Genomic DNA, 26,138 nt, shown 5'->3' with positions numbered 1-26,138 from the left:
AGGACTAAAGGCAGCAAACACTAACAGTTTCACTGTTAAAACTGCTACAAAGTACCAGCACTTGATTATGTACACTAAATCGCTAAATGCATATTATGCCTAGCTTCATACATATTAAAACGAGTGTTACCAAATCAAATAAAATGTTTCACTCAGGACTAATTCAAATAAGATAGCAAAGCTTCTGAAGGAGATAGCAATATTTTTCTGCACTTTAAACAACAATGCAGAGTTAAACCTCATGGTTCAATAATAGGCAAGCTATTATTTTCACTTTGAATACAATGCTAGGAGGAACAGTTAAAACTAGAAAACATTTTGGATTTTGTAATTCTGGAAGACATTTGATACTGGATACAAAATGAAGGCAATTATTTATATTTAAAAACACAGTTATTTTGGTCTTTTTTTCTCTAATTATTGTTTTTAAAATGTACCTTTGTGTTTCTGCATTTTGACACAAATCGTTAGAACATGGCATTGAGTGTTTAAACTTTATTTTTTACAAATAGTTTTTGTTTTGATAACATTAGCTGATCACAATTGAAACATGAATAAACCGTTTCCCTTGGGCAATTTCTCTGATACCGAGAACAATCCTGTCAGGGCCAGGATATACACCCATTTATTTCAAACAGGATCAGGTGTGGCGAATATCACTGTTATTTCCTTGTTCTTGTACTGAGCTACTGAGGACACTTGAAGAAACCTTATCATGGCTTCACCTGAGATCAGCTAAACAGTTACAAAAAGAATCAGAAATTTGCAGCACTGAGAGAGGCTCTTTAGCCCATTATACATTTGATTGCAATTTGAGAGTAGAACAAGACATCTTTCTAGTCCTTATGGTTCAGTTCATATTTTGCAATGTATTTTCTGTCTAAGCATTCAAGGGAGCTCTCCTCTGCCTCAGTCAATCCCATGTATAGTTTTAATGAAAATGTATAATTTTGCACAATTTTAAATTGTTTCAGGCTGTGAATGATCTTAACTTCACATAATCAGTAGATTAGTGACACAGAAGTTTGTATAGAGTGCAAATTGTAGCATAAATATCACAACAGACGTAAACAATATTGCTCCTATTCTGGGTGCAAAATTTATTTACCTAACAGCAATTAAAGGTAAAATTGTATAATTAAAAAAGGTGGACATAGAGATGGAACATGTCAAACTAATTTCTGTTCATGAGTTAATCTTTAAAATGTGAGGATTTACCTCATTGGGGTCATTTGAATTGTTCTTATTTATCCGCAAGGTAAAAAAATCTTAGAACTTGGAACCTCATCAAAACTAGTCTTATACAGAAGCAGTGGATTTCACTTTAGAAGAAAGAGCCTGTTTTAACCGTCTTCCAAGATCCTGCATATTCGGTGATTTTGGCCTGCCTAAAAGCAGACCTCTTCTCTTCTCTCCGTTATTGTTTCCAATCACTTTGCAAACTTCTTGGCAAACTTGGTGGAAAGCATCATAGACCTCATTGTAATTTTCTCTGGCAGAAACTTCAAAATAAGTCCCTCCGATTTCATTCACCAATTGAATGCCCTCATTGGTTTCCACTTGCCGTGCATGTGGTAAATCAGCCTTGTTTCCTATTAGCACGAATGGAAGTCTGGTATTGGGATAAATCTTCCTGATTTGCTGATGGAGTGGACGGAGAGCCTTCCAGCTTTCTGTGTCCGTAAGTGAAAAGACGAAAACAAAACCATCTGCCCAGTGAAGTGAACGGGATATAACATCTGGACTGCAAGAATCATCTCCATCTGCCTGTTACATGAAAACAAAGATAACATTTAAACATTGCTTCTATTATTCTTGATTAACAAACTTCATGTTTTAATTCCTATGTCAAATCAAATCTGCATAACATATCTTTTCACTTACTTCTGCATTCAGTAAAAGTTTCAAAAGTGTTTTGTTTTATCCAAATGTAACCCTTTGGATACTGAGTTTATTTGTGCCTCTTATCAAGTTTTGTACTATATCTGATTACAGAACAGTTAATTAGAACAACAATGTATAATGAAATTGAGTTCTTATCATTTCTTTGTAACGTTATTTTATATTTCTTTATAAAAATCAAGTCTTTCTTTTCCTGAAAACACCGGCCTGGCCTAACATGTTTTCAAGCAAACCAGCTCTCCTGTATCATGCCAATGAAATTTCAGCCCACATAGATGGTGACTACACCTCCCTTCAGATGTTGCTTAAACATTTTGATGTTGCTTAAACATTTTGGGCTGAATTTTGTGTCTGTCATTGTATTCAGGCTTGGTTTATATTACAAAGTCTACACTGCCATTGACATGGTATCAGTTATGTTCATGTGCGTCAGAACCATCTATGATGCCTTGGGTAGACGCCCAGCCAACTATTCTTCTTATTGGTATTAATGTAAGTTTCTGATACCAAGTGGGAAAAGATGCCCCCACAAATGCTTCAGCAGGAGGGAGTTTCAATCTTGTCAACAAAATGCTTTTATTATCTGGTTCTTAATAGCCAGTTATGTTAGTTATGTTATATCTGAGCTATACTATTATCTCTTGTGAGACATCAGGCTGAACACACAGTAAATACACAATACTGTTATCAACATGGAATTTAGCACTGGGATAACAACTGGAATACCAGTCAGTTCATCACAGAAACAGTTCAATACATCCTGAGGGGTTGAGGTCATTTTATGATAATCTGTTCAGGTGTTAATTGCCTTCTACAACAAGATTAACAGCGATAATCATTATTATTAAATAAATCAGCCACCAACTTCTGAAGCACCAACTTGGAGGTCTGAGTTTCTCTTGTTCCTCCACATACTGCATTATAGCAGTACCTCACTGACAAACTCAGTATGTGAAATCAATGCTGATGCAAGACTTAGCTGCTCTTTACCTGTTACACACAGAAGAAAAAGTTGAAGCTGATGTAAAACATGACCTCTGGGCCTCAGAATTTTATTTTACAAGTGTGGACTCTCATTCATTCAGAATATAATCAGCACCGGAATTTTTTTAAAAACGCCTTTTTTGCCTGTCTCTTATCTTGTACTCTCATCATCCAATATTCGTTTGTTCTTTCTTCCTACAATTGTTTAAACCTAATTTATATTTCCTAATTTACACTTTCACATTTAGAGACTTAGTGGCTCAGTGAGAATTTTTCAATCTGTTAAATTAAACATCTGCACTGTTTCTTGCCCTGTTCACACATGTCACATATGCTCTGTGAAGGATATTGCATCAGATAAAGTTAAAGACCACACGGCACCAGATTACAGTCCAACAGGTTTATTTGAAATCACAAGCTTTTGGAGTGCAGCCCCTTCATCAGGTGTAGTGAGAGGACAGCACACAAGCACAGAGTTTATAGGCAAAGAAACGAAGACCAGAGAGATCAAAGGATCATACAATTGGTGTGACAGGAGTGAACAAACCTAAAATGGCTGGCTGACTGCCTCCTATTGAACCTTTAATCATTCATACATAGAGAAAGTGCGCATTTGAGTGAGAGGTGAGAGAGAGCTTGTGAATGTTTGTACATGTGTGCAAGAGAGAGTGTATGCATATGCATGTGCACGAGAGAGAGTGTGTGAGCATTCATGTGCACGAGAGAGACTGCGTGTGTGTGCGCGCGCACACGTGTGAGAGAGCATGTGTGCGTGTATTTGCATGAGAGAGCGCGGTGTACGTGCATGTGCGCAAGAGAGAGCATGTGCATGAGTGAGAGAGCGTGTGTGTGTGCAATCGAGACAGCGTGTGCAAGTGAGTGCGCACATCATCAGACCGCATGTGCTTGAGAGCACGCGTGAAACTGCTCATGCGAAACTGCACGTAATAAGTAACCCAAAACTATACAAACTAGTTAAGGTAGAGAGATCATAATCTGTCTCGGTGATGCTGTCAAAACAGGACAGCAAGAAGGCTTTTACAGATACAGAACAGTTTGGTGAGGTCACCTACAGTGCAACTTGAACACAAGATCACAGTTGAGGCCATCTTCATGGGTACAAAGCTAGGCTATCAATCTCTCCTCAAAGATTCTACATTGTTGTGTATCTCAAAGTCTGCCTTGGAGGGCACTTACCCCAAAATTGCTGTGTATGTGGTGGGTGGTGTTGCCACAGGTGACGGTAGTATCCATGTCGATAATCTGACATGTCTTGCAGCAGTTGCCATGACAAGGCTGTGTGGTGTTGTGGTTGATGTTGTCCTGAAGGCTGGGTAGTTCACTGTGAACAATGGTCTGTTTAAGGTTTGGTGGTTGTTTGAAGGTGAGAAATGTAGGCATAACAAAGTTATTGGCAAGGTGCTCATCATCATTGATGGAATGTTGAAAGCTGCAAAGAACGTGGCATAGGTTCTCCACTCCTGGGAAGTACTGGATGACAAAAGGTACTCTATCAGTCATATCCTGTGTCTGTCTTCTGAGGTCATTGCAGTTTTTCACTGTGGAACTGGCGATCGATGAGTTAAGCATCATATCCGACTCTTATGAGGTCCTTTGATCTCTCTGCCCTTCATCTCTCTCAGCCTATAATCTCTGTGTCTGTGTGTTCTCCTCTAACTGTGCCTAACAATGGGGCTGTGCTTCAAAGCTTGTGATTTCAAATAAACCTGTCAGGTTACAACCTGATGTCATGTGATTTTTGACTTTATCCATCACAGTCTAACACCAGCACCTCCACATCACTGCACCAGATGACAGCAAGTCTCAGCTCAAACATTGGTGAAAAACCATTAGATTAGATTAGATTAGATGCCCTACAGTGTGGAAACAGGTCCTTTGGCCCAAAAAGTCCACACCGCCCTTTGGAGCATCCCATCCAAGCCCATCCCATAGTGAGTGTTATTTCTTTGCCACTTCTTGCAAAATCCAATTCACGCTCAGTCAAAAAAGTAGTATCAGCCTTCTTACATCCCAAGCAAAAACAAACTTTAGCAAACTCTTTTGGGTTAGAAACTTGACCCTGATATGTATATAAATTGTTAGCAATAAAGGTTCAGTTTCAGTAAGATTACTCTGAGCCCATGAACGCCTGACAAACTTCCAGCCTGAAACTGGCCTAGGATATATCTCAGTGGCAGTGCTTAAAAGAACTGTGGATATTGGAAATCAAGAACACAAACAGAAATTGCTGGAAAAACTCAGCAGTCTGGCAGCATCTGTGGAGAGAAAGCAGGGTTAACATTTTGCGTCCAGTGACCCTTCTTCAGAACTCCCTGAATGTGCCTGTCATGAGGTGCACTGGCTTTTTCAGAATTGAATTCAGACTGGGAAGTAACTTCCATTTAAAAAAAGCTTAAGCTTTTCTTTTAGAATGCTGGTGACATCATTGGCTCCCTTCTTGCTGTCCTATTATTGACCTCAGTTCTGGGACTTACTTCAGAGCCACTGTTGGCAACGTACTGGGTCTGAAATCTTCTAGTTCTGCTGGGTAAACTTGCTATGAAGCTGTGCCAGCTGTCAGCAGCTTGCTTCAATTATTTAGATAAGGCAATGTGAATGTACTTTTCATAAGCCTCTGGCTTCCACCTTCAAAGAATTTCTGTGCCCATTCAGCATCTGAAAAATAGCCCAAATGATTTTCCAGGTCTTTTAATGAAGATGATGAATGCTTACAGAGAGGACTGAGCAAAATGAGTGCGTCTTTGAGAGAAGTTGTTTTCATTTGCCAAAAATTCAGTTTTATTAAATGCCAGTTGTATTGGCTGTTCATTACACAACATGTACCTGCTTCTACATTCCTCTTCAGCATTTCTCCCAAACTACAAGATTACATTCGTTTTATCCAAATTAGAAAAATCAAATGCTGAATGGACCATATTGGGATTCAAATTGGTTCTGATACCAATGCTCTGATTGGACTACCACAATATGTTGTTAAATGTTGCTATACACTAGCAGGCTGTCACAACACACCACATCATCAACCATCTGTTATAAAATCAGATACTATGTAAACAAAAGGAGAATGTGCCATGCACTCAAGATTCACAAAGAGAAATTCACGTGCTACTATCCTGCAGATCTTCAAGCTTGTTAAGATTTTAAACTTTTTTTAAATCTTGGGATTGATATTTGGGGTCATTGAGATTCAGTGTTTCAGCATCAACTGATCATCTTCTTCATGACTGTCAACATATGCTATGGTGATCTGTGAGATTTGCCCTTGTTGCTACTTCTGTCACCTTGTGGTATCTGCCTCCAATTTCCTGAATCTATACTGTGCCTAAGGCCTGTCCAATGATCAGTGGTGAGGCTAAACGAAGAGTGGCAGCTATTGCAGGCATTTTAATCTATTACCTCCTGAATTCTAGAATTAATAGATTTTGAAGGGTTTGCAACAAGGATATAACCAAAACTCTTGTCAATAAGTAACCTTAATGCTGACAGCACAATCAGCTGATGAGAGAAAACAAAATGGATTCACAGAAAATTTATTAATTTCAGATTGAACCTAATATTATTTTATTTTTACATAATCAAGTTAACTACAATAGGTTTACGATGATTACTCAGCTGGTACATTTGCACTCTGGTGTTTAAACAACTGGCTATGAGTATACCATCATAAGACAGTATACCAATTTGAATAAGAAGTACAAATATGAATGGAATCAATAACTAAAAATTAAAGCCAACATGAAATTGAATGTGGATTGCTAGAGCAAACTAAGAAGTGATGGTGGCCTTTTGGCCATTTTTCCCCTGCCTCTTGAAAATGCCAACTCTTTCTAATATGTGGTCCATAGGTGCCAGAGTTGGTTAACTTGGATGGCTGGCTTGTAATGAAGAGTGATGCTAATAGAATGAGTTCAAGTCCCACAACAGTTGACGTTACTATAAAGGACACTCCATCTCAACATCTCCCCTCACCTGAGTCTCATGTTAAAACCACTACTTCTCTCTTTCTAATGATAGAATAGGTTTGCTCATTAGGCTGGATATCTGGTTTGCAATACAGAGGGACACCAACAGTGTGGGTTCAATTCCTGTGCTGGCTGATATTACCGCAAAGGTCCTGCTTTCTCAACCTCATGCCTTGTCTGAAGCACATTAAACCCCAGGTTAAATTCATAACCAGTTATCTCTCTCATTAGAGAAATGGGACCATGGTGACTTTATTGCTTTGCCAGCGGTGTTTTGATAACAAATTCCATTGGCCATCCATCATGTTTCAGCATCAACAGATGAGGCTGGCAATGACTTTTGGTGCATTGCTTAAACAGTTCTAGAAACATGTTAAGACCTTAAATTTCACTTCAAATTTCTCTACAAGTCACTATAATGAACCCACAATTAGAATGAATAAAGAAGTCATTCTCAGAGATGAGGAATTTCAATACTTGGATAATTGGAGAATCTGCACTTATTCTCATTGGAGAAAAGAAAATTAAGAAAAGATTTAGCAAAAGTTTCAAAATCACAAGGCATCCATTTAGATTAATTTGGGAGAAATTGTTCCCATCAGTGAAAATTTCAAGCAACAGATCTTATTGATTTATGGTGAAAAATAACCTGATAGTGGCAGTTAAAGCAGTGAGTGGTTAGGAGCTGGAATGCATTACCTGAGAGCGTAATCAAGACAGATTCAATTAAAAGAGAATTGGATAAGTATCATAAAAGAAAAATACTGCAGAGCTATAGTGAGTAGATGGTGGATTGGGACTAGATGAATTTGTTCTTTCAGAGAACTGACACAGATATGACACGTCAAATAATTCTGTGATTCCACAATGATGCTGTGAAGAAACAGAACCTATTGAGATTCAAGTCATAAATAATTTCAGAATTAACATATAAGTATTTAATATCTCACTGGAACTGATCAGCCAGGATTTTAAGAATGAAAACCATAGTTGCTGGACATGGTACACATCCATGTTTTGATGCAAAGCCTTGCTGCCAATATAATCTATTCCTGCCTGTCGGGGCTGGAGGGATTTTATAATTCTGAGAATAATATTTCATTGCTCAAGGCTTTACTTGCAAGCAGTCCATCAGTAAGTCAGAAGTGATTTAATTAAGTCCTTAGAAACACATTGTCACTGGTTATATTAATATGACATTGTGATAGTAGTGAGGAGAACAGTCTTGACTCTGAAAGACATTGTCAAGTTAGTTGAGTGGTTAGACAGATGGTGGGTGTGAGATGGCACACTTTGGTGTAGAGAGCAGGGAGACACAGTACAAAATAGATGATAGTATTCTAAAGGTGTGCAGGAGCAGAGAAATCTGAGACATATGTGCATAAGTTATTAAAGTTGGCAGGATCAGTCGAGTGAGCCATTAATAAACTGTACAGTACTCTAGTTTCATTACGAGTGATGTAGCATGTATGAGCAGGGATGAACTTATATATGATTACAAAGTGTGAAGCTGGATGAACACAGCAGGCCAAGCAGCATCTCAGGAGTGCAAAAGCTGATGTTTCGGGCCTAGACTCTTCATCAGAGCTCTCTGATGAAGGGTCTAGGCCCGAAACATCAGCTTTTGCACTCCTGAGATGCTGCTTGGCCTGCTGTGTTCATCCAGCTTCACACTTTGTTATCTTGGATTCTCCAGCATCTGCAATTCCCATTATCTCTGAACTTATAAATGACACTGGTTAGACCTCAGCTAGAAGATTGTGTCCAGTTCTGGGTAGGAAGGATTATGAATGCATTGGAGCAATTGCAAAAAATTACAAGAGGGATAAGAAACTTCTCTTTATGATAAATTGGAGAGGCTTGGGCCTGTTTGCCCTGCAGAGGAAATGGCTGAGGGAGACTTGATTGAAATTTTCCAAATCATGAGGGGTATGGACAGAATAGGTAGGGAGGAGTATGGATACAGTAGGTAGGGAGAAACTGTTTGACTCATTAAAGGAGCAAGAACCAGAGGGCAGTTTTAACAGAAAGATCTTTAGATCTGGAATGTATTGTCTGGAATGGGGTGGGGCAGGTTAAATTTAGGCATTCAAAAAGGCATTGAATGATAATTTAATTAGAAACAATGTGCATTGTTACAGGAAATAAGCAAGGGAATTGCACTATGTTAGTTGCTCAGAGAGCCAGTGCAGATACAATGAGCCAAATGGCCTTCTTGTACACTGTAACAATTCTATGATTCAGTGTGAAATAATTAATATTAATTGGAGACTTTGAGACAATTGTATTTCCTTTTATGACAAGTGTAAACTGCTAAATGTGAACCAGGTTAGAATTTTATAGAAGTGTTTAATGTCGCCATGCAGTAAAGAAGCCATTGACTGTGGTGGCTGTAATACAACAATAAGCCTCTTGCTACTCCTATCTTCTTTGTTTCTATGTGTCTATATAACAGCTTGCATGCGTACAGTGCCTGTAAATACAGCTTCATACGAAGCAATCAAACAAAATGTGATACCAAGCCAAATAAGGATATTCAAGGGCTGATGACCAAAATCTTGGTCAAAGAGGTAGATTTCAAGAAATGACTTCAAGAGGAGGACAATTAGGTGGTAAGATTTTAAGGAATGTATTGCAAACTTTAAGGCCTAGGCATCACGGTGGAATGATTGGAACTGGGAATGCACGAATGGCGAGAGGTCGGGAAGCACTGATACCTCAGAGGGTTGAGAGACTGAAAGAAATTAGAGATAAGGTTCAGTGGCAAAGCTGTACAGGCATTTAGTCCTGCTATAGTGTCCATTAAGAAAATGGGATAAAATCAACCATGTGGTATGCCAGTCTCTTATTATCACATTGTAAATTTACATCACATTACAATTAATAATCGTAATATTTATGTTTATATCGCAGCATTTTGCTCACATGTTTTGATTCCGTTTTGCTTATTCTGGTTAACAATTTAGAATTACTCAACAATTTATCAAATCCTTAAACCACTGAATGCAGCAGTTCTTGTAAACATACTCAATAAAAGCTGCAGTAAAATCATCATGAATCATCAGTATACTTGCAGCAATTACCATACATTAAAGATAGGGTGCATTTTCACAGTCAGCAGCTGTAATGTCATGAGATAATGGGAACTGCAGATGCTGGAGAATCCAAGATAACAAAGTGTGTAGCTGGATGAACACAGCAGGCCAAGCAGCATCTCAGGAGCACAAAAGCTGATGTTTTGGGCCTAGACCCTTCATCAGACCTCTCCTGAGATGCTACTTGGCCTGCTGTGTTCATCCAGCTACACACTTTGTTATCTTAGCTGTAATGTCATCATCGCTTCCAGAAAACTGACTAATAATAGAAAGAGCCCCATACAAGACTAAATAGTTGATGTTACAAGCTGTAATTTAACTTTTAGCTTCAAATGACAGTGAAAACTGAACTCAGATTTATTTATTCTTAAGAGTAAGTGTTAGTCATATTTTTCAGGAACTTTGTTAGAAAGAGTAAGAAGATTGTAAGGAGATACCAGGGAACTACAGACTTGCGAGTTTCACTATGGTTGTGGGTAAATTGTTGGAGGTGATTATAAAAGATAGGATTTATGGACATTTAGAAAGGCAGAAATTAATCAAGGATAGTTAGCATTGGTTTTGTGCAGAGAAAATCATGTCTCTTGATTGACTTTTTTGAAGAAGTTACCAAACAGGTTGATGATGGCAGAGCAGTAGACAATGTTAATTTGGATTTTGGGAAAGTCTTTGACAAGGTGCCACATGGTAAACTAATCAGTAAATTTATGTCACATGGGATTCAGCTTGAGCTTGCCAATTGGATTCATAATTGGCTTAATGGCATGGGAGAGAGAGTGATAGTAGAGGGTTGTTTTTCGGACTGGAGGTCTGTCATCAGTAGTGTGCCACAGGGATCGGTTCTAGGTCCTCCTTTGTTTGTCAGTTAATTTAATGATTTGGATGAGAATACAAAGGCATGGTTAGCAAGTTGTGGACCAAACCAAATTTGCATAGTAGACAATGAAGAAGGGATTTTGATCAAATGGGTCAATGGGCTGAAAAATGGCATATGGAGTTCAACCTGGATAAATATGAGGTATTAAAATGTGAGGCTGGATGAACACAGCAGGCCAAGCAGCATCTCAGGAGCACAAAAGCTGACGTTTCGGGCCTAGACCCTTCATCAGAGAGGGGGATGGGGGGAGGGAACTGGAATAAATAGGGAGAGAGGGGGAGGCGGACCGAAGATGGAGAGTAAAGAAGATAGGTGGAGAAGGTGTGGGTGGGGAGGTAGGGAGGGGATAGGTCAGTCCAGGGAAGACGGACAGGTCAAGGAGGTGGGATGAGGTTAGTAGGTAGCTGGGGGTGCGGCTTGGGGTGGGAGGAAGGGATGGGTGAGAGGAAGAACCGGTTAGGGAGGCAGAGACAGGTTGGACTGGTTTTGGGATGCAGTGGGTGGGGGGGAAGAGCTGGGCTGGTTGTGTGGTGCAGTGGGGGGAGGGGATGAACTGGGCTGGTTTAGGGATGCAGTGGGGGAAGGGGAGATTTTGAAACTGGTGAAGTCCACATTGATACCATATGGCTGCAGGGTTCCCAGGCGGAATATGAGTTGCTGTTCCTGCAACCTTCGGGTGGCATCATTGTGGCAGTGCAGGAGGCCCCTGCAGCCATATGGTATCAATGTGGACTTCACCAGTTTCAAAATCTCCCCTTCCCCTACTGCATCCCTAAACCAGCCCAGTTCATCCCCTCCCCCCACTGCACCACACAACCAGCCCAGCTCTTCCCCCCCACCCACTGCATCCCAAAACCAGTCCAACCTGTCTCTGCCTCCCTAACCGGTTCTTCCTCTCACCCATCCCTTCCTCCCACCCCAAGCCGCACCCCCAGCTACCTACTAACCTCATCCCACCTCCTTGACCTGTCCGTCTTCCCTGGACTGACCTATCCCCTCCCTACCTCCCCACCCACACCTTCTCCACCTATCTTCTTTACTCTCCATCTTCGGTCCGCCTCCCCCTCTCTCCCTATTTATTCCAGTTCCCTCCCCCCATCCCCCTCTCTGATGAAGGGTCTAGGCCCGAAACGTCAGCTTTTGTGCTCCTGAGATGCTGCTTGGCCTGCTGTGTTCATCCAGCCTCACATTTTATTATCTTGGAATCTCCAGCATCTGCAGTTCCCATTATCTCTAAATATGAGGTATTGCAGTTTTGTACAACAATCAAGGGTAGGGCTTATGCAGTTAATGGTAGGACCTTGGGTAGTGTTATAGAACAGGGGAATCTAGGGATGCAGGCATAAAATTCTTTGAAGTTTGCATCACATATAGACAGGGTGGTTAAAAAGGAGTTTGGCACGCTTGATTTCACTGCGCAATCCTTTGAGTAGAGGAGTTGGGAAGTCATGTTGTACAGGACATTGGTGAGGCCTCTTCTGGGATACTGTGTCCAGTTCTGGTCACCCAGTTATAGGAAGGATATTATCAAGCTAGAGAGAGTTCATAAGAGATCTACCCAGATGTTGCCAGTTATGGAAGGTTTGAGTTATAAACACAGTCTGGATAGACAGGGACCTTTTTTTACTGGATCTTAGGAGGTTCAGAGGCAACCTGTTGGAAGTTTATAAAGTAATGAGAGTAGATAGAGTTAATGATGGTTGTCTTTTCTCTAGGATGGTGGATTTCATGTCTGGGGGCACATTTTTAAGGTGGGAGGAGAAGGATTTAAAACAAGACATGAGAGGCAAAATTTTTTACACACAGAAGGTGGTTCATGTGTCGGATGAAATTCCTGAGGAAGTGGTGGATGCGGGTACAATTACAATGTTTAAAAGGCATTTGGATAGATACATGAATAGGAAAGATTTAGAGGCATATGGACCAGATGGAGCTAGTGTAGTTTGGGATAGTGTTCATCATGGACTGGTTGGACTGAAGTGTCTGTTTCAGTGGTGTATGCCTCTACGACTGGATGTATTGAATCTTGCACCCAATCTGCTATATCCTTAAAACTTTCACCAATTTACTAAACCACCCTTGGATAGTTGCAGCATTCAACAGCCTCTTCACACAGATTGATAATTAGTGTTTTTTACTTCAATAGTAAAAAGATAATCAGGAGATCTCCACTAACTGCTCTCCAGTGACAACTGATCTAATAAGGGGTGCCTGATGGAGACTGAATCAAACACATTGTCCTGCTTAGGCAAAGGGAATTTTATTGGCCTCCTACTTCTGACACTGGAAAGTTCAAGAATAACAAATGATAATACAAATCAGATATATGATGCTGCATTTCCTGGGGTAGTTTGACAGGTAAAGTGGACAGCCGGCAGAAAAGTAGGATTGATGCCAAGACCCCTTTCCAGCACTCAATGATTTATCCCTGACTTCACTGTAATTCTACAGAGGGCAGGGTTAGTATTACAGACCCACCCACTCATCTCCAATTCAAGCCATTGTGGTCAATTAGTGATCACTTAAGGGCCCCATCCTGCTCTGCAATTTTTCCCACTGTGGCGAAAAGCCTAGTTTGAAATGTATTTGTCCTACACTCCAGGCCACAGGTATGGAAAAGGAAACAGGATTCCTGCTTTTCCTCTTCCAACCTAACTGGATGTTCCCTACCTCCATAATCTGACTCCCAGTGGTGCTGCTATGACCATTTGAATGGACAGCGCCTCCAATAAGCACCAGTCTCACCCTGAACTAATTACACTCATCTGAACAGAGCAACCTGTCACAGTGGGAGCCGTGCCACATTTTTAACTTTTCACCAAGAGAAAGGAATCCTGTGAAAATAAGGAATTCACCCAGATGATGACACCCTTTAGCAAGTTAATTGCAAAATATTACTTTAAAAGTAGAGGAAAAATGGCATCTAATAGAATTATAATACTTTGAGCTTGTTTGATATTCTTTAATGATTTCTAAAGTGAGACGTCATCTTTAAATGAGCATTATTTACATTTCTGTTTGAAAGGCTAAGGCTCATAACAAAAATAGCACACTTTTCTTTCATCATCGTTTCAATGCATCTCAATTCTTTCTGTCTTTTTTACATTAAACCAGGTACGAGTATTCTCAATCTTGATTCTAATCTGGATGATGGAAATATACATTTGCTGCGGGGGATATCAACACCAACAGATCTTAAATGATTTCAATCAAACAGATACGGGTCAACAAACTATCTCAATTCTTCAGGAAATAGGATTCCCAATAATGAAGACCATTGATATACCCTGGTATAAACAGCTGACTGTATGGGTTTCTTATGTGAAATTACTGCTGAGTGGCTTAATTGGGGTGTACTGGAGAGAGTTATATTCTATATCTAATCTTGGTGCATTTATTAATGCATAATTAAACAGAAAGTATTACAATTACAGTAATAATAGCGCACACCTTAATGAGAGCAAAATTCACAAAAAAGGAGAAAAAAGGACATGGATTTTACCTGATTAGCACATGGAGTGTCTTGCACTTGCAATGAAATTTGATCTCCATCAATGCTAATTGATCTGGAGTATAGAGCTCCTGAAATTCAAAAAAAATGGCTGAAGTATCTACTGAATAGATTGATAAATAGAAAAATATCTAATGTAGCACATACCTGTGTTTGGTTCATAATCTCCAATGAACCGTTTTGTGAGAAATCGTACAATCAAGGCTGCAAGAAATTTAGAGAAATGTGAAATGGAACTTTTCAATCCGGTTTATGACAAAGTAAAAGAAAATTCTTAAGGATGGTCCAAACAAGAGACACATTGGACTCAAAATATTAATTCTTCCTCTACAAATACTGTCAGACCTGCCTAGTTTATCCAGCATTTTCTGTATTCTCCATGAAAGAGTAAGTTTTCCTGCTCAATATTCACAAGTTACATCTCAGATCTATCTGGTCCACATATCCACGCCATCAATAAGACTAACAACTCCACCCACCCTGCCTTAAATCATCTACTGCAAAAATCTTCATTCAAGCCTGAGTTGCCTCTAGACTTAACTATAATCTTGAGGTTCTCCAAAGCTCTGCTACCCATGTCTTAAAATGCACTAGATCACGGTTAAGCAACAACTTAATTTTATAATTTTTAACCTTGTTTATATATTCCCCCATAGCCTCAGGTCTTCCTATTTCTGAAATTCACTCCAGCCCCATTACCCTTCAAATGTCTGCATTTCTGCAGTTCTGGCATGCTGAGCTTTCTGAGTTTCAGTTGCTGCATGACTGATGGCTGTGCATTCACTCTACTGAGCCCTAAGCTCTAGAATTCCCTCTCAAACCTTTCTATCTGTCCACACCACTTTTCTCCTTCACACCTACGCCAGTGATGAAGTTTATTTCCTCTGCCCAATATCATTTTATGTGGCTGGGTAATGTGTATTTTGTTTAATGAAGCATGTGAAGTACTTAACAATATTTTATTACCTCTTTGTATCAAAAATTTGACTCTTCCTATTTTCTATGTCATTTATTTGATGTCTTACTTGGAAGTTATAGCTTACCATTTAGTTACCCCTTAGTTATCCTGTTGTAACCATCTTTCAATATTACCTAATGCACATCAATGCACTTACTCTCTCCATTTGCACTCTTCAGTATTGTGTTGTCTGGATCCAGTCCCAGAACTTTGACCTGAAATTTACACCTTGAATAACAAAGTTGAATATAATCGCAACTAACAAAGATTGTAAATGTGAAGTAAATATACTACACAGTGCTAACTGTAAGTCCCTCTAATAACTAAAAGCATCTTAACCCATTACTGGTGAGTCACTTTTACTGTATTCTATGTGCAAATTTTAGATGATGTAGGTTCAACATGATGTATGTTCAACATGGACAATAAGAAAGCATCAGAAAAACTCATCTGTCTTTCATGGATGATAGGGGAGGAAAAGAAAAATGATATGCTTTGAAAGATGTGTTTGGTAAATAATTAAATACAATATGAATCCTTTAAATTATTTTGGAAACTAAATATCTACAATCCAAATTGGTGCTCAAAAAGAAGCTTTCACTTTTGTGACAAGTTACAAATCAGTAAAGGAAACTGCACAGAGGACCCAACACTGTTAGGGGAGAAGTCTGTTGGCGATGACATGGGAATATAAGGATCCCAGAAGTAGGCAGCTTAACAGAAATGGAAAGCAGAGAAAACAAAATGGATAAAGGTGACAGGATACAGATGAGGGAGTATAAATGCGGGCATTTTATGATCAATATCTAGCTTCCAGTAAGTACAGAGTCATGAACTATCAATGTGGAACATGGACAACGGAACATGGATCTAATATTGATCTTCTTGCAGAATCTCCAATGTCTAAAATAATATCTCTTCCAACTCACCTTGCCAGGAGATTAATAATCCTAGCTCCTAGCAATATATGCCACATTTCAAACATCATTTCTGGTTTCAAAATTTGCCACAGATGTAAAACAATCTCAAAAAGAGGGAAATAAAACTGTCATTCACTTTGTTACTAATTTTTCATAACTGAAATATATAGCCAATTTACAGATCTCTATTTACCAACACTTCCCAAACTGCTACAGCAGTTGAAAAGGTGGTCAATAATGGTTGGGTTCAGTTAGCACTGAACATCACAAATCTACCACTGACTCGGAATTCAAAGTCTTTCCTTAGCAAATTAAATGTCCAGTTTCTTTGTCCTGGTGAAGATATAACTTTTAACAGGAATGTAAATTCCTCTTTAATCTCATCATTTAACATCAAATTTATGTTTCCATCAAATTAACTGTTAAAACATGGGGCTCCTTCGCTGACACTACTAACAAATTTATCAAAGGCTAAGAAAAATTAAAAGGAACCTGAAATAGACACTTTAATGCATCCACTATTATAGAACATAGAACATAGAACAGTAATATCCATTTACTTCAGGGCTTGGAAATTCAGCATTTCAACTGTTGGGAAGGGTTTTTAGGGAGTTTCAACTCCCCATTCAGGGACATTGGCAATTTAGTTGGACGGAGGGTTTGAGGTGATAGCAGCTTAATGGGTTATGTGAGTTCACGAAGGGTGATGATTTTCGCCTTTGTGGTCAGCGGCTCCTGTTGTGGTATCAGGGCAGAACAGCTTTACAGCCAGCTGGCTCGTGTTCTCGGTCAGGATCAGTAACTTGTTCTATCAACACACCGCGGATCTAAGTACAGACATGAAATTTCGGACAGAGGCTTAACTTCCTTAGACCAATCTCTTCGATTGCGACCACCCTTCAAACCCCGCTCCCTCCCTTTCCTACCAGTCTTGCCAACTCTCCTTGTTCCCAGGACCACGATCTTCACGTTTCGGTTGTGCAAGTAGTCGAGCATCGGGACCTCCGGTATGGGGAGCAGTAGAAAGTTACTTGAATTGTTTGACATGGTATTCTGGAGGAGATGCGTTTATAAAACTGCACATTAAGACGAGCAAGAAGACAGGGGAAAATAGAATCTGGCAAAACGTACACTTTGCGAGCTGCCCCGACCACCCCTGCTTTACTCTTGAAGACCCCTCTGCTAGTACCCAGACTCAGATCGTTCCTGCTTCGCCTGAGGAGCTGTGAGGCGCTTTCGAACTGATGCTGTGTAGTGCTGTACTTTACCAAATTCAATTAAAAAAGAAACTTTTCTACCGTCCTTCCCTCCGAAACTTACGATGAATATTCTGGCTGCAGCGACCAATGGAAGTTTGGAACAAAATAAACTGCTGCCAATCGTGTTCCCAAACTGGACCCTCTCGAGACATAAACTGGAATGCACTGCCGAAGAGGCGGTGAAATTGCACAATTACTTTGAAAATATAATTGGACAAATGCTTCGAGGGAAGCGTGCAGGGCTCTGGGAAAAAGACAAGAGAGCGAGAATAATTGGATACCTTTCAAATAACTGACAAATACATTGAACCAAATGGCTTCATGCGTGGGCGATATGATCCCAGAGATATTCAACAAATTGCGTCTTTTTTTGGAAAAGTCGACAAATGCGATTCCAAGTTGTGCCCATTTTGTGGTTTACCTGTGTGAAAGGAGTTACAGTGAAGGGTGGAGGGAGATGTGAAACTGATTGTGCTCTGTAGGCAATAGTCAATGAGGTAAAATTCAGTCCGGAAATGCAAAGCAGGTCTACCAGTAACTGGAAAGGCAAAAAACAAGGTTAAAATTCGGGGAAGAAGTCATTCCTTACAAATGGGCAATTGCCAAAATTTCCTGTCCTAAGGGCAGTACACAACCCATCAATAAACATCATGGCAGCTCAAGTAATAATAAAGGGGCCTGGATTGTTCATTGGTTATTCATCAGTATTTTCAGTTAAGCTGATATTTTTCATAAAGGGGATATTTTACAAAAGCGGATTTTCATCTTATTCTTTTTAGATTTTCTTCAATTACCTGACAGGAGGTAATTCAAAACTGTGGACAATTACAAATCCTGACTAAAGTGTTTGGATAGAGCAAGTAGTGAAAAGCGTTACTGCTGATGGGAAGGATCTTTTTTAAAGGGAGGCTGAGTTGAACTAAACTACTTGAGTGGGTGGTGGGAGCAGATTCAGTAGTAGCTTGTCTATATATTTACATGTTCCTTATCTACACTTGGAATTGACAAGTTGTTTTGTTGTGCCATGGGATAAGAATAAGAAAGGGGATTTATTTGGATAGCTATTCAAAGCACCAATGTATCCACAATGGGTGAAATAGCATCCTTCTGTACTGTGTGATTCTATCGTTCCAGAAAAACAAAAATGAACAGCATTCTACCCATCAATTTCTCCAGTCATTCAAGAATTGAACTAAATATTTTGAATTCTTTTCATACTTTGGTCCTCCAATTTCCTATTGATTCAAGTATTTGATCAATTCCCTTTGAATGTGTGGGCTGAATCCCAGCATTCCAGTCTGTTGTACAAGATAATGGTAACTCTGTCAGATAAAGAGCTTATAAGAAAAATGAGTTCTGGTTATCCACTATTTTAAAAGAACATTTGTAAATGTTACTTTTAACAAGAAAATCAAGTAGCAACATTTACCCAACATCACCTCTGTCTCGCACTTCAGGTTATCACTCATGGATCAGGTGGTTACATTCTCCATGCCCTATAGAGATTCATTTGAGTTATATACACTATCTTCAATGGAGATTAAAGCCAGGGCCTTTACTGTGTGTAAACGAAGGGATGCTGGTCTTTTTTGCTGTATGCTTTTCAAGGCTCCATCATCTGGGTAACTAACTGATACTAATTACTCGAATACTAGCTGTTTCCCAGAAATACTGAAGTAATTTTACACACTCTCATGGTGGGTTTTTCAAATTGTTGTGAATGGCAAAGTGGAAGTTGTGCAGTGTGGCATTCTAGAGAGTGGCAGACAAGCAATTAGACAGCATTGGGAGTCACTCAGTTTGTGTGGTTTTTGGCATTCCTGACAGCACCCCAACGGAAGCATTTATGTACACATACATAGTATTTGCATGCTAGCTGCCATGAGACAGCTGTAACCAGCTGCTGATAAGAATGGGGCCAATGTTGCACAAAAAGGATTCTGGTTGTGTTCCCCCAAGGCATTCTAGTAATTTTTTAAACTAAGTTCACTTTTTTTAACTTTTTGACTGCCCTTGATAAGATGAGATAAGGTGAAAATTTTGTCTGGGTTGATGCAAAATTATTTAGGCTGTTGCTGTTAATAAACCTTCTGCCAAAGAAAACAATGAGTTCACTCCTGGAGTCACGGTTGCTCTGAATGAGATTTATCGTCTGAATTGGGAGAGAGTCACCAAGTCCAGAAGTAGCATTCCACTGGGTCTAATTCATGGATGAGTGTACTACTCCCGTATGAAAGTTATCTGCATATGCTAAATTTTGTGCTTTGATGCAGAATATCTTTTTTTAAAATTCATTCAGGGCATGGGCCCAACCCAGAGGGCAGTTAAGCGTCAACCACATTGCTGTGAGTCTGGAGTTACATGTAGAGTAGACAACATAAGGATGGCAGTTTCCTTTCTTAAAGGTCATTAACAAACTAGATGGGTTTTTCCCCAACAATCAACATTGGATTCAAGGTTGTCATTAGACTGTCAGGTCCAGATATTTATTGAATTCAAATTCCGCCATCTGCCGTGGTGGGAATCAAACCTTGGTCTCTGGATTAACAGTCCAGTGATAATACCACCAGGCCATCACCTCCCCACCTACTTATGTCATATAGATGTTGAAAACTAATGGCATGTGGCAATCCATTGTTTAGCATCTGTGATTGACAGGTCTTGCAAATGAGCTAGAAATAAAATTTATACAAAAACGTACACTGTATAACCATAAAGTGGTATGGGGGCATTCTATGTGAAGCTTGTTGTAGGGAATTAAAATTTTTAACAAAGGAAAGTTTTCACGTTAACGCTCGAGACTTACAAAGCATCATCCTCTCTTTGCAGCATTGATGACAAACTGTGAAGCAATTCTATAATTTAGAAGTGAACACCATTGTTCATGGAAAATATACTTCAGACAGCCACCTACGGCAATAGTTCCTGCATTCTAGAATGGTTGATTTCTTTTAATTTGCTGATTTCCTCAAGCCCTTTTGATTCTTTTCACACCAATTGGCAATATCTGTAGCAGTTTAGTTGACACTGACTGTCCTGACCATTTCTGGGCACTGAACTTCAACCACTCATTTTGCAGTTTTCTAATCCGTAAAAATGTGGGTTTCCTGCCGCTGGCTTCCTCAACAAGCAATTAAGTAATTTATTTTGTGACCAAAATAAAGTTGTGACTGTGACTTCTGTAAAATGTCACAGGCCCATGCAATTTTAATACAATGTTCACACTCCAAGTAGATAAGATGTATATAAAAGATTTTTAAAGTCTGAAAGATAAAAGTGACGCTGGTGCAATAAACTATAGTAGACAAACAGGAAGCTGGAAGAACACAGCAGGCCAGGCAGCATCTCAAGGAACAGAGCAGTCAATGTTTCAGGTATTACCCTTCATCAGGAGTTGGTGTGAGGGTAGGGAGAGCTGCAGATAAATGGGGGAGGAAGGGGTGGAGGTGGAATGTGGTGACAGATGGACACTGGTGGTAGGTGCAACCTGGTTAGTTAATGGGAGGGATGAATGTGGTTGCTCAGGGTCTGGGAGGGAGGGTCAGAAGGTAGAATGGAAGGGAGGAGGTGGGGCTGGAAGGGGAGGCAAGGGATGGGTGGGAAGGTTATTTCAAATTGGAGAACTTTGAGTCCTTTGGACTATAGGGTGCCCAGGCAGAAGATAAGGTGTTGTTCTTCATATTTGCATTCTGAGTCACTGCAATACTGGATGAGGTAGAAGGAGAACATGTTGGAGGGGAAGTGGGACAGGGAGTTGAAATGGCTGGTGACTGGCCATTGGGTTGGCTGTTACAGGCCAGAGGGAGATGCTTGGTGAAACAGTCACCTAGTCTATGTTTGGTCTCACCGACATAGAGAAGGCCACATCAGGAGCACCGGATGCAACAAACTAAGTTGGAGGAGATGTGGATGAAGCTCTGTCTCTCTTGGAAGGACTATTTAGGGCCCTGAATGGAGGTCAGAGAGGTGGCGTTTGGGCAGGTGTTGCATCATTTATGATTACAGGGGATGGTAGTCGGTAAGTTAGAGTAATTGATGGAGAGTGTGGCACAAACTAAGAATGGCAAAGGGAATAATCCTTCCGAAAGGAAGAGAGGGGTTGGGAGTGGTAGATGTTCTGCGTAGTGTGGTCTAATTTGGTGTCTAAGTTGGTGGAAATGTTTGAGGTTGACATGTTTGATGCGGAGGCTGGCGGGTTGGAAAATGAGGACAAGGGGAGGCCTTATCTTTTGGAACCCTATGTTCTGAGGAAAGGTCACCAGACCTGAAACATTAACTCTGTTTTCTACTCCACAAATGCTACCAGACCTGCTGAACTTTTCCAGCAACTTTGTTTTTGTTCCTATCTTTATTATGTTTGGAGGCAGGGTGGGGGTTAAGAGCCATGGAACTGTGAATCCCCTCTTGTGAAACAAAGTCCTAAACTGCTGAGTATTTCAGCAATCGAAAAAGAGCCAATGCTGATGCTGCAGTAAATGCATTGATGCACTGAAACAGACTTACTGATGGTGGTTAGGGGAAGATTATGGAACATTGATCGCATGCAGTTCTATGCAATTCATGACACAACCACTTATTTCTACGTTTACAAAATGAGATGAAATAGAGTTTTGAGTCCGGTATGACTTTTCCCCAGGGCAGGATTGACTGCCACGAGGGGTCATAGTTTTAAGGTGTTAGGAGGAAGGTGATAGTTTTAAGGTGTAAGGAGGAAGGTATAGAGGAGACGTCGGAGGGAGGTTCTTCACCCAGAGAATTGTGAGCGCATGGAATAGTTTACCAGTGGTAGTGGTGGAAGCGGAGTCATTAGTGACATTTAAGCGACTGCTGGACATGCACATGGACAGCAGTGAATTGAGGGGAATGTAGGTTAGGTTATTTTAATTTTTGATTAGGATTATTCCACGGCACAACATCGTGGGCTGAAGGGCCTGTACTGTGCTGTACTTTTCTATGTTCTATGATTCAGAACTGAGTCAGTCAGGATTCCGTTTCTCTGCCTGCAGATGCTGACAGAGTTCTATCTTTGTTTCAGATTCCAATCGTTTGCAGTATTTTGCTTTTAATGAAAACGATTAAATGGATTCCCTTCTTACTGAAGAATTCCCCTCATTATTAACGATATTACTATTGAAATAAATTCAAGAAAAGCGCAATGAATGCATTTAATAGTGGTTTAGATGAGAGACTCACACAAACTTGTCAAATCTCAGTTTATGGACTGATATAATTTTATTTTGAAACATCATCAATTTTGATGAAATCGTCATAAAGTTTCCTTTTTATTTGCGATGAATGGTAAATCAGTTCGTAATTTAAACGAGGCAGGGAGGGGAAGAAAAGACGTGTTTCTGATCCGGTGGGGATTGGGATGGGCAATGATGTTCACGTCCCAGGACGGATTTTGTTTGCACATAAAAAGGACATGCTCGATGTGAAGAGGGCCCTGACCGTGTTAGTCAGGTACAATCGGAATGATCAGGAGGGTTCACATGTATAAAATTATTGGGGGCATAGATGGGGTAAACAGGCGGAAACGTTTTCCTCTTATTGGAGGGATCGGTGACCAGTGGTCATATGGCAAGGGCTTAAGGTTCAGAGGAGATGTGAGGAGGATGGTGGGAATTTGGAACTCACTGCCTGCAAGGGTGGTAGAGGCAGACACTCTCAATGTTTAAAAACTATTTGCATGTACACCTGCAATGCCAACACATGCAAGGGGGTGAGAGATAATAGGAACTGCAGATGCTGGAGAATCCAAGATAATAAAATGTGAGGCTGGATGAACACAGCAGGCCAAGCAGCATCTCAGGAGCACAAAAGCTGACGTTTCGGGCCTAGACCCTTCATCAGAGAGGGGGATGGGGTGAGGGTTCTGGAATAAATAGGGAGAGAGGGGGAGGCGGACCGAAGATGGAGAGAAAAGAAGATAGGTGCAGAGAGTATAGGTGGGGAGGTAGGGAGGGGATAGGTCAGTCCAGGGAAGACGGACGGGTCAAGGAGGTGGGATGAGGTTAGTAGGTAGATGGGGGTGCAGCTTGGGGTGGGAGGAAGGGATGGGTGAGAGGAAGAACAGGTTAGGGAGGCAGAGACAGGTTGGACTGGTTTTGGGATGCAGTGGGTGGAGGGGAAGAGCTGGGCTGGTTGTGTGGTGCAGTGGGGGGAGGGGACGAACTGGGCTGGTTTAGGGATGCAGTTGGGGAAGGGGAGATTTTGAAGCTGGCGAAGTCCACATTGATACCATTAGGCTGCAGGGTTCCCAGGCGGAATATGAGTTGCAGTTCCTGCAACCTTCGGGTGGCATCATTGTGGCACTGCAGGAGGCCCATGACGGACATGTCATCTAAAGAATGGGAGGGGGAGTGGAAATGGTTTGCGACTGGGAGGTGCAGTTGTTTGTTGCGAACTGAGCAGAGGTGTTCTGCAAAGCAGTCTCCAAGCCTCCGCTTGGTTTCCCCAATGTAGAGGAAGCCACACCGGGTACAGTGGATGCAGTATACCACATAGGCAGATGTGCAGGTGAACCTCTGCTTAATGTGGAATGTCATCTTGGGGCCTGGGATAGGGGTGAGGGAGGAGGTGTGGGGGCAAGTGGAGCATTTCCTGAGGTTGCAGGGGAAGGTGCCGGGTGTGGTGGGGTTGGAGGGCAGTGTGGAGCGAACAAGGGAGTCACGGAGAGAGTGGTCTCTCCAGAAAGCAGACAGGGGTGGGGATGGAAAAATGTCTTGGGTGGTGGGGTCGGATTGTAGATGGCGGAAGTGTCGGAGGATGATGCGTTGTATCCGGAGATTGGTGGGGTGGTGTGTGAGAACGAGGGGGATCCTCTTTGGGCGGTTGTGGCGGGGGCGGGGTGTGAGGGATGTGTTGCGGGAAGTGCGGGAGACGCGGTCAAGGGCGTTCTCGATAACTGTGGGGGGAAAGTTGCGGTCCTTGAAGAACTTGGACATCTGGGATGTGCGGGAGTGGAATGTCTTATCGTGGGAGCAGATGTGGCGGAGGCGGAGGAATTGGGAATAGAGGATGGAATTTTTGCAGGAGGGTGGGTGGGAGGAGGTGTATTCTAGGTAGCTGTGGGAGTCGGTGGGCTTGAAATGGACATCAGTTACAAGCTGGTTGCCTGAGATGGAGACTGAGAGGTCCAAGAAGGTGAGGGATGTGCTGGAGATGGCCCAGGTGAACTGAAGGTTGGGGTGGAAGGTGTTGAAGTGGATGAACCATTCGAGCGCCTCTGGGGAGCAAGAGGCGGCGCCGATACAGTCATCAATGTAACGGAGGAAGAGGTGGGATTTGGGGCCTGTGTAGGTGCGGAAGAGGGACTGTTCCACGTAACCGACAAAGAGGCAGGCATAGCTGGGGCCCATGCGGGTGCCCATGGCCACCCCCTTAGTCTGTAGGAAGTGGGAGGAGTCAAAAGAGAAGTTGTTGAGGGTGAGGACGAGTTCGGCTAGGCGGATGAGGGTGTCGGTGGAGGGGGACTGGTCGGGCCTGCGGGACAGGAAGAAGCGGAGGGCCTTGAGGCCATCTGCATGCGGAATGCAGGTGTATAGGGACTGGACGTCCATGGTGAAGATGAGGTGTTGGGGGCCAGGGAATTGGAAGTCCTGGAGGAGGTGGAGGGCGTGGGTGGTGTCACGGACGTAGGTGGGGAGTTCCTGGACCAAAGGGGAGAAAATGGAGTCCAGATAGGTGGAGATGAGTTCGGTGGGGCAGGAGCAGGCTGAGACGATGGGTCGACCAGGGCAGGCAGGTTTGAGGATTTTGGGAACGAGATAGAAACGGGCCGTGCGGGGTTGGGAACAATGAGGTTGGAGGCTGTGGGTGGGAGGTAACTGGTGGAAAATAAGATTAGAATAGTTAGGTAACAAGGTGCAGAGCTGGCTAAACACAGCAGGCCAAGCAGCATCAGAGGAGCAGGAAGGCTGATGTTTCAGGTCTGGACTCTTCAGTCTTCCTGCTCCTCTGATGCTGCTTGGCCTGCTGTGTTTAGCCAGCTCTGCACCTTGCTGTCTCAGATTCTCCAGCATCCGCAGTTCCCACTATGAATAGTTAGGTAGTAGTTTTTGACCGGCGAGTATATGATCGGCCGAAGAGCTGTTGTGGACTTGCCGCTGAAGTACCTTTCTGGCAGGGTCTGCGGGCTACGGCCCCGCTCGATGGACCGATAATTCGGTCCTTGCGCGAAGGGCACTGATCGCGGAACGACTGTGCCGCGGAACGACTGTCGGGGCGCACGTGGTGCGTTTGTGCAGCCGGCGGTGTTTGCGCGGCGGACGGCTGCGGGGGTAGGAGCCGGTTTTTCAATGGGTTGAGGGAGGGAGGTGAGCGGACGGCTGTGGGTGTGACACGGCTGCGGTGCCCCCCCGCCCCCCGGTTTGGTTGCCGGCTCCACGGTTTGGGCAATATGGCGGCGGACGGATGGAATTACTGATGACTGTCAGAAAAATCGCCTCGATTTGTACGATGGTGAGTGCCGAGGGTCGCCACATTTCTTTTCCCGTTTTTCTTACCTTGGCCCTCCGGGCTGAGGATAAAAGTTAAACAGCATCTCCAGCGTAGCACTTTGCAGAGACATCTCGTTATTTGCCGCAGAAAAACCTGTACCCCGGGGGGTTGGCTCGCTGGAGGAGAAGTGTTTCAAACATTGTAAAT

At 42.0% G+C, this 26,138-nt stretch overlaps 2 protein-coding genes across 3 annotated transcripts in view; one reads left to right on the top strand and one right to left on the bottom strand.

Annotated features, from left to right (window-relative positions):
- Nucleotides 1-480: 480 nt before the first annotated feature.
- rasl11a (RAS-like, family 11, member A) lies at nt 481-26,138 on the bottom strand. 2 transcript variants are annotated; one of them, XM_048544755.2, is made up of 5 exons: nt 25,997-26,138; nt 15,468-15,538; nt 14,500-14,556; nt 14,344-14,423; nt 481-1,767 (listed from the first exon to the last, which is right to left on the bottom strand). In XM_048544755.2, exons 1-5 carry the CDS (start codon nt 26,059-26,061, stop codon nt 1,300-1,302), a joined length of 741 nt encoding a protein of 246 aa, XP_048400712.1. In that variant the 5' UTR covers nt 26,062-26,138; the 3' UTR covers nt 481-1,299. The 2 variants fall into 2 exon arrangements, with proteins under 2 accessions (XP_048400712.1, XP_048400713.1); XM_048544756.1 differs by lacking the exons at nt 15,468-15,538; nt 25,997-26,138 and adding exons at nt 17,157-17,283; nt 17,551-17,633.
- LOC125458917 (ubiquitin carboxyl-terminal hydrolase 12-B) overlaps nt 25,753-26,138 on the top strand; it is a 54,609-nt gene continuing 54,223 nt past the window's right edge. The window contains exon 1 of the mRNA XM_048544754.2: nt 25,753-25,952. Within this exon, the coding sequence (XP_048400711.1) occupies nt 25,905-25,952 (48 nt within the window). The 5' untranslated portion in view covers nt 25,753-25,904. The remainder of the gene's footprint in view (nt 25,953-26,138) is intronic.

Source organism: Stegostoma tigrinum, chromosome 15 (genome assembly GCF_030684315.1).
Source record: "Stegostoma tigrinum isolate sSteTig4 chromosome 15, sSteTig4.hap1, whole genome shotgun sequence".
Classification (NCBI taxonomy): domain Eukaryota; kingdom Metazoa; phylum Chordata; class Chondrichthyes; order Orectolobiformes; family Stegostomatidae; genus Stegostoma; species Stegostoma tigrinum.
Note: the sequence above shows the minus strand (reverse complement) of the source record. Positions and strands in the feature narration are given on the sequence as shown.

Excerpts from the sequence above, each read along its gene's own strand:
- rasl11a (XM_048544755.2), bottom strand. The coding sequence starts at position 26,061 with ATGTCTCTGCAAAGTGCTACGCTGGAGATGCTGTTTAACTTTTATCCT. Across the intron at positions 14,424-14,499 it reads AGATTATGAACCAAACACAG|GAGCTCTATACTCCAGATCA; the intron begins GTATGTGCTACA and ends TTTGAATTTCAG. Across the intron at positions 1,768-14,343 it reads ACACTCCATGTGCTAATCAG|GCAGATGGAGATGATTCTTG; the intron begins GTAAAATCCATG and ends TTCATGTAACAG.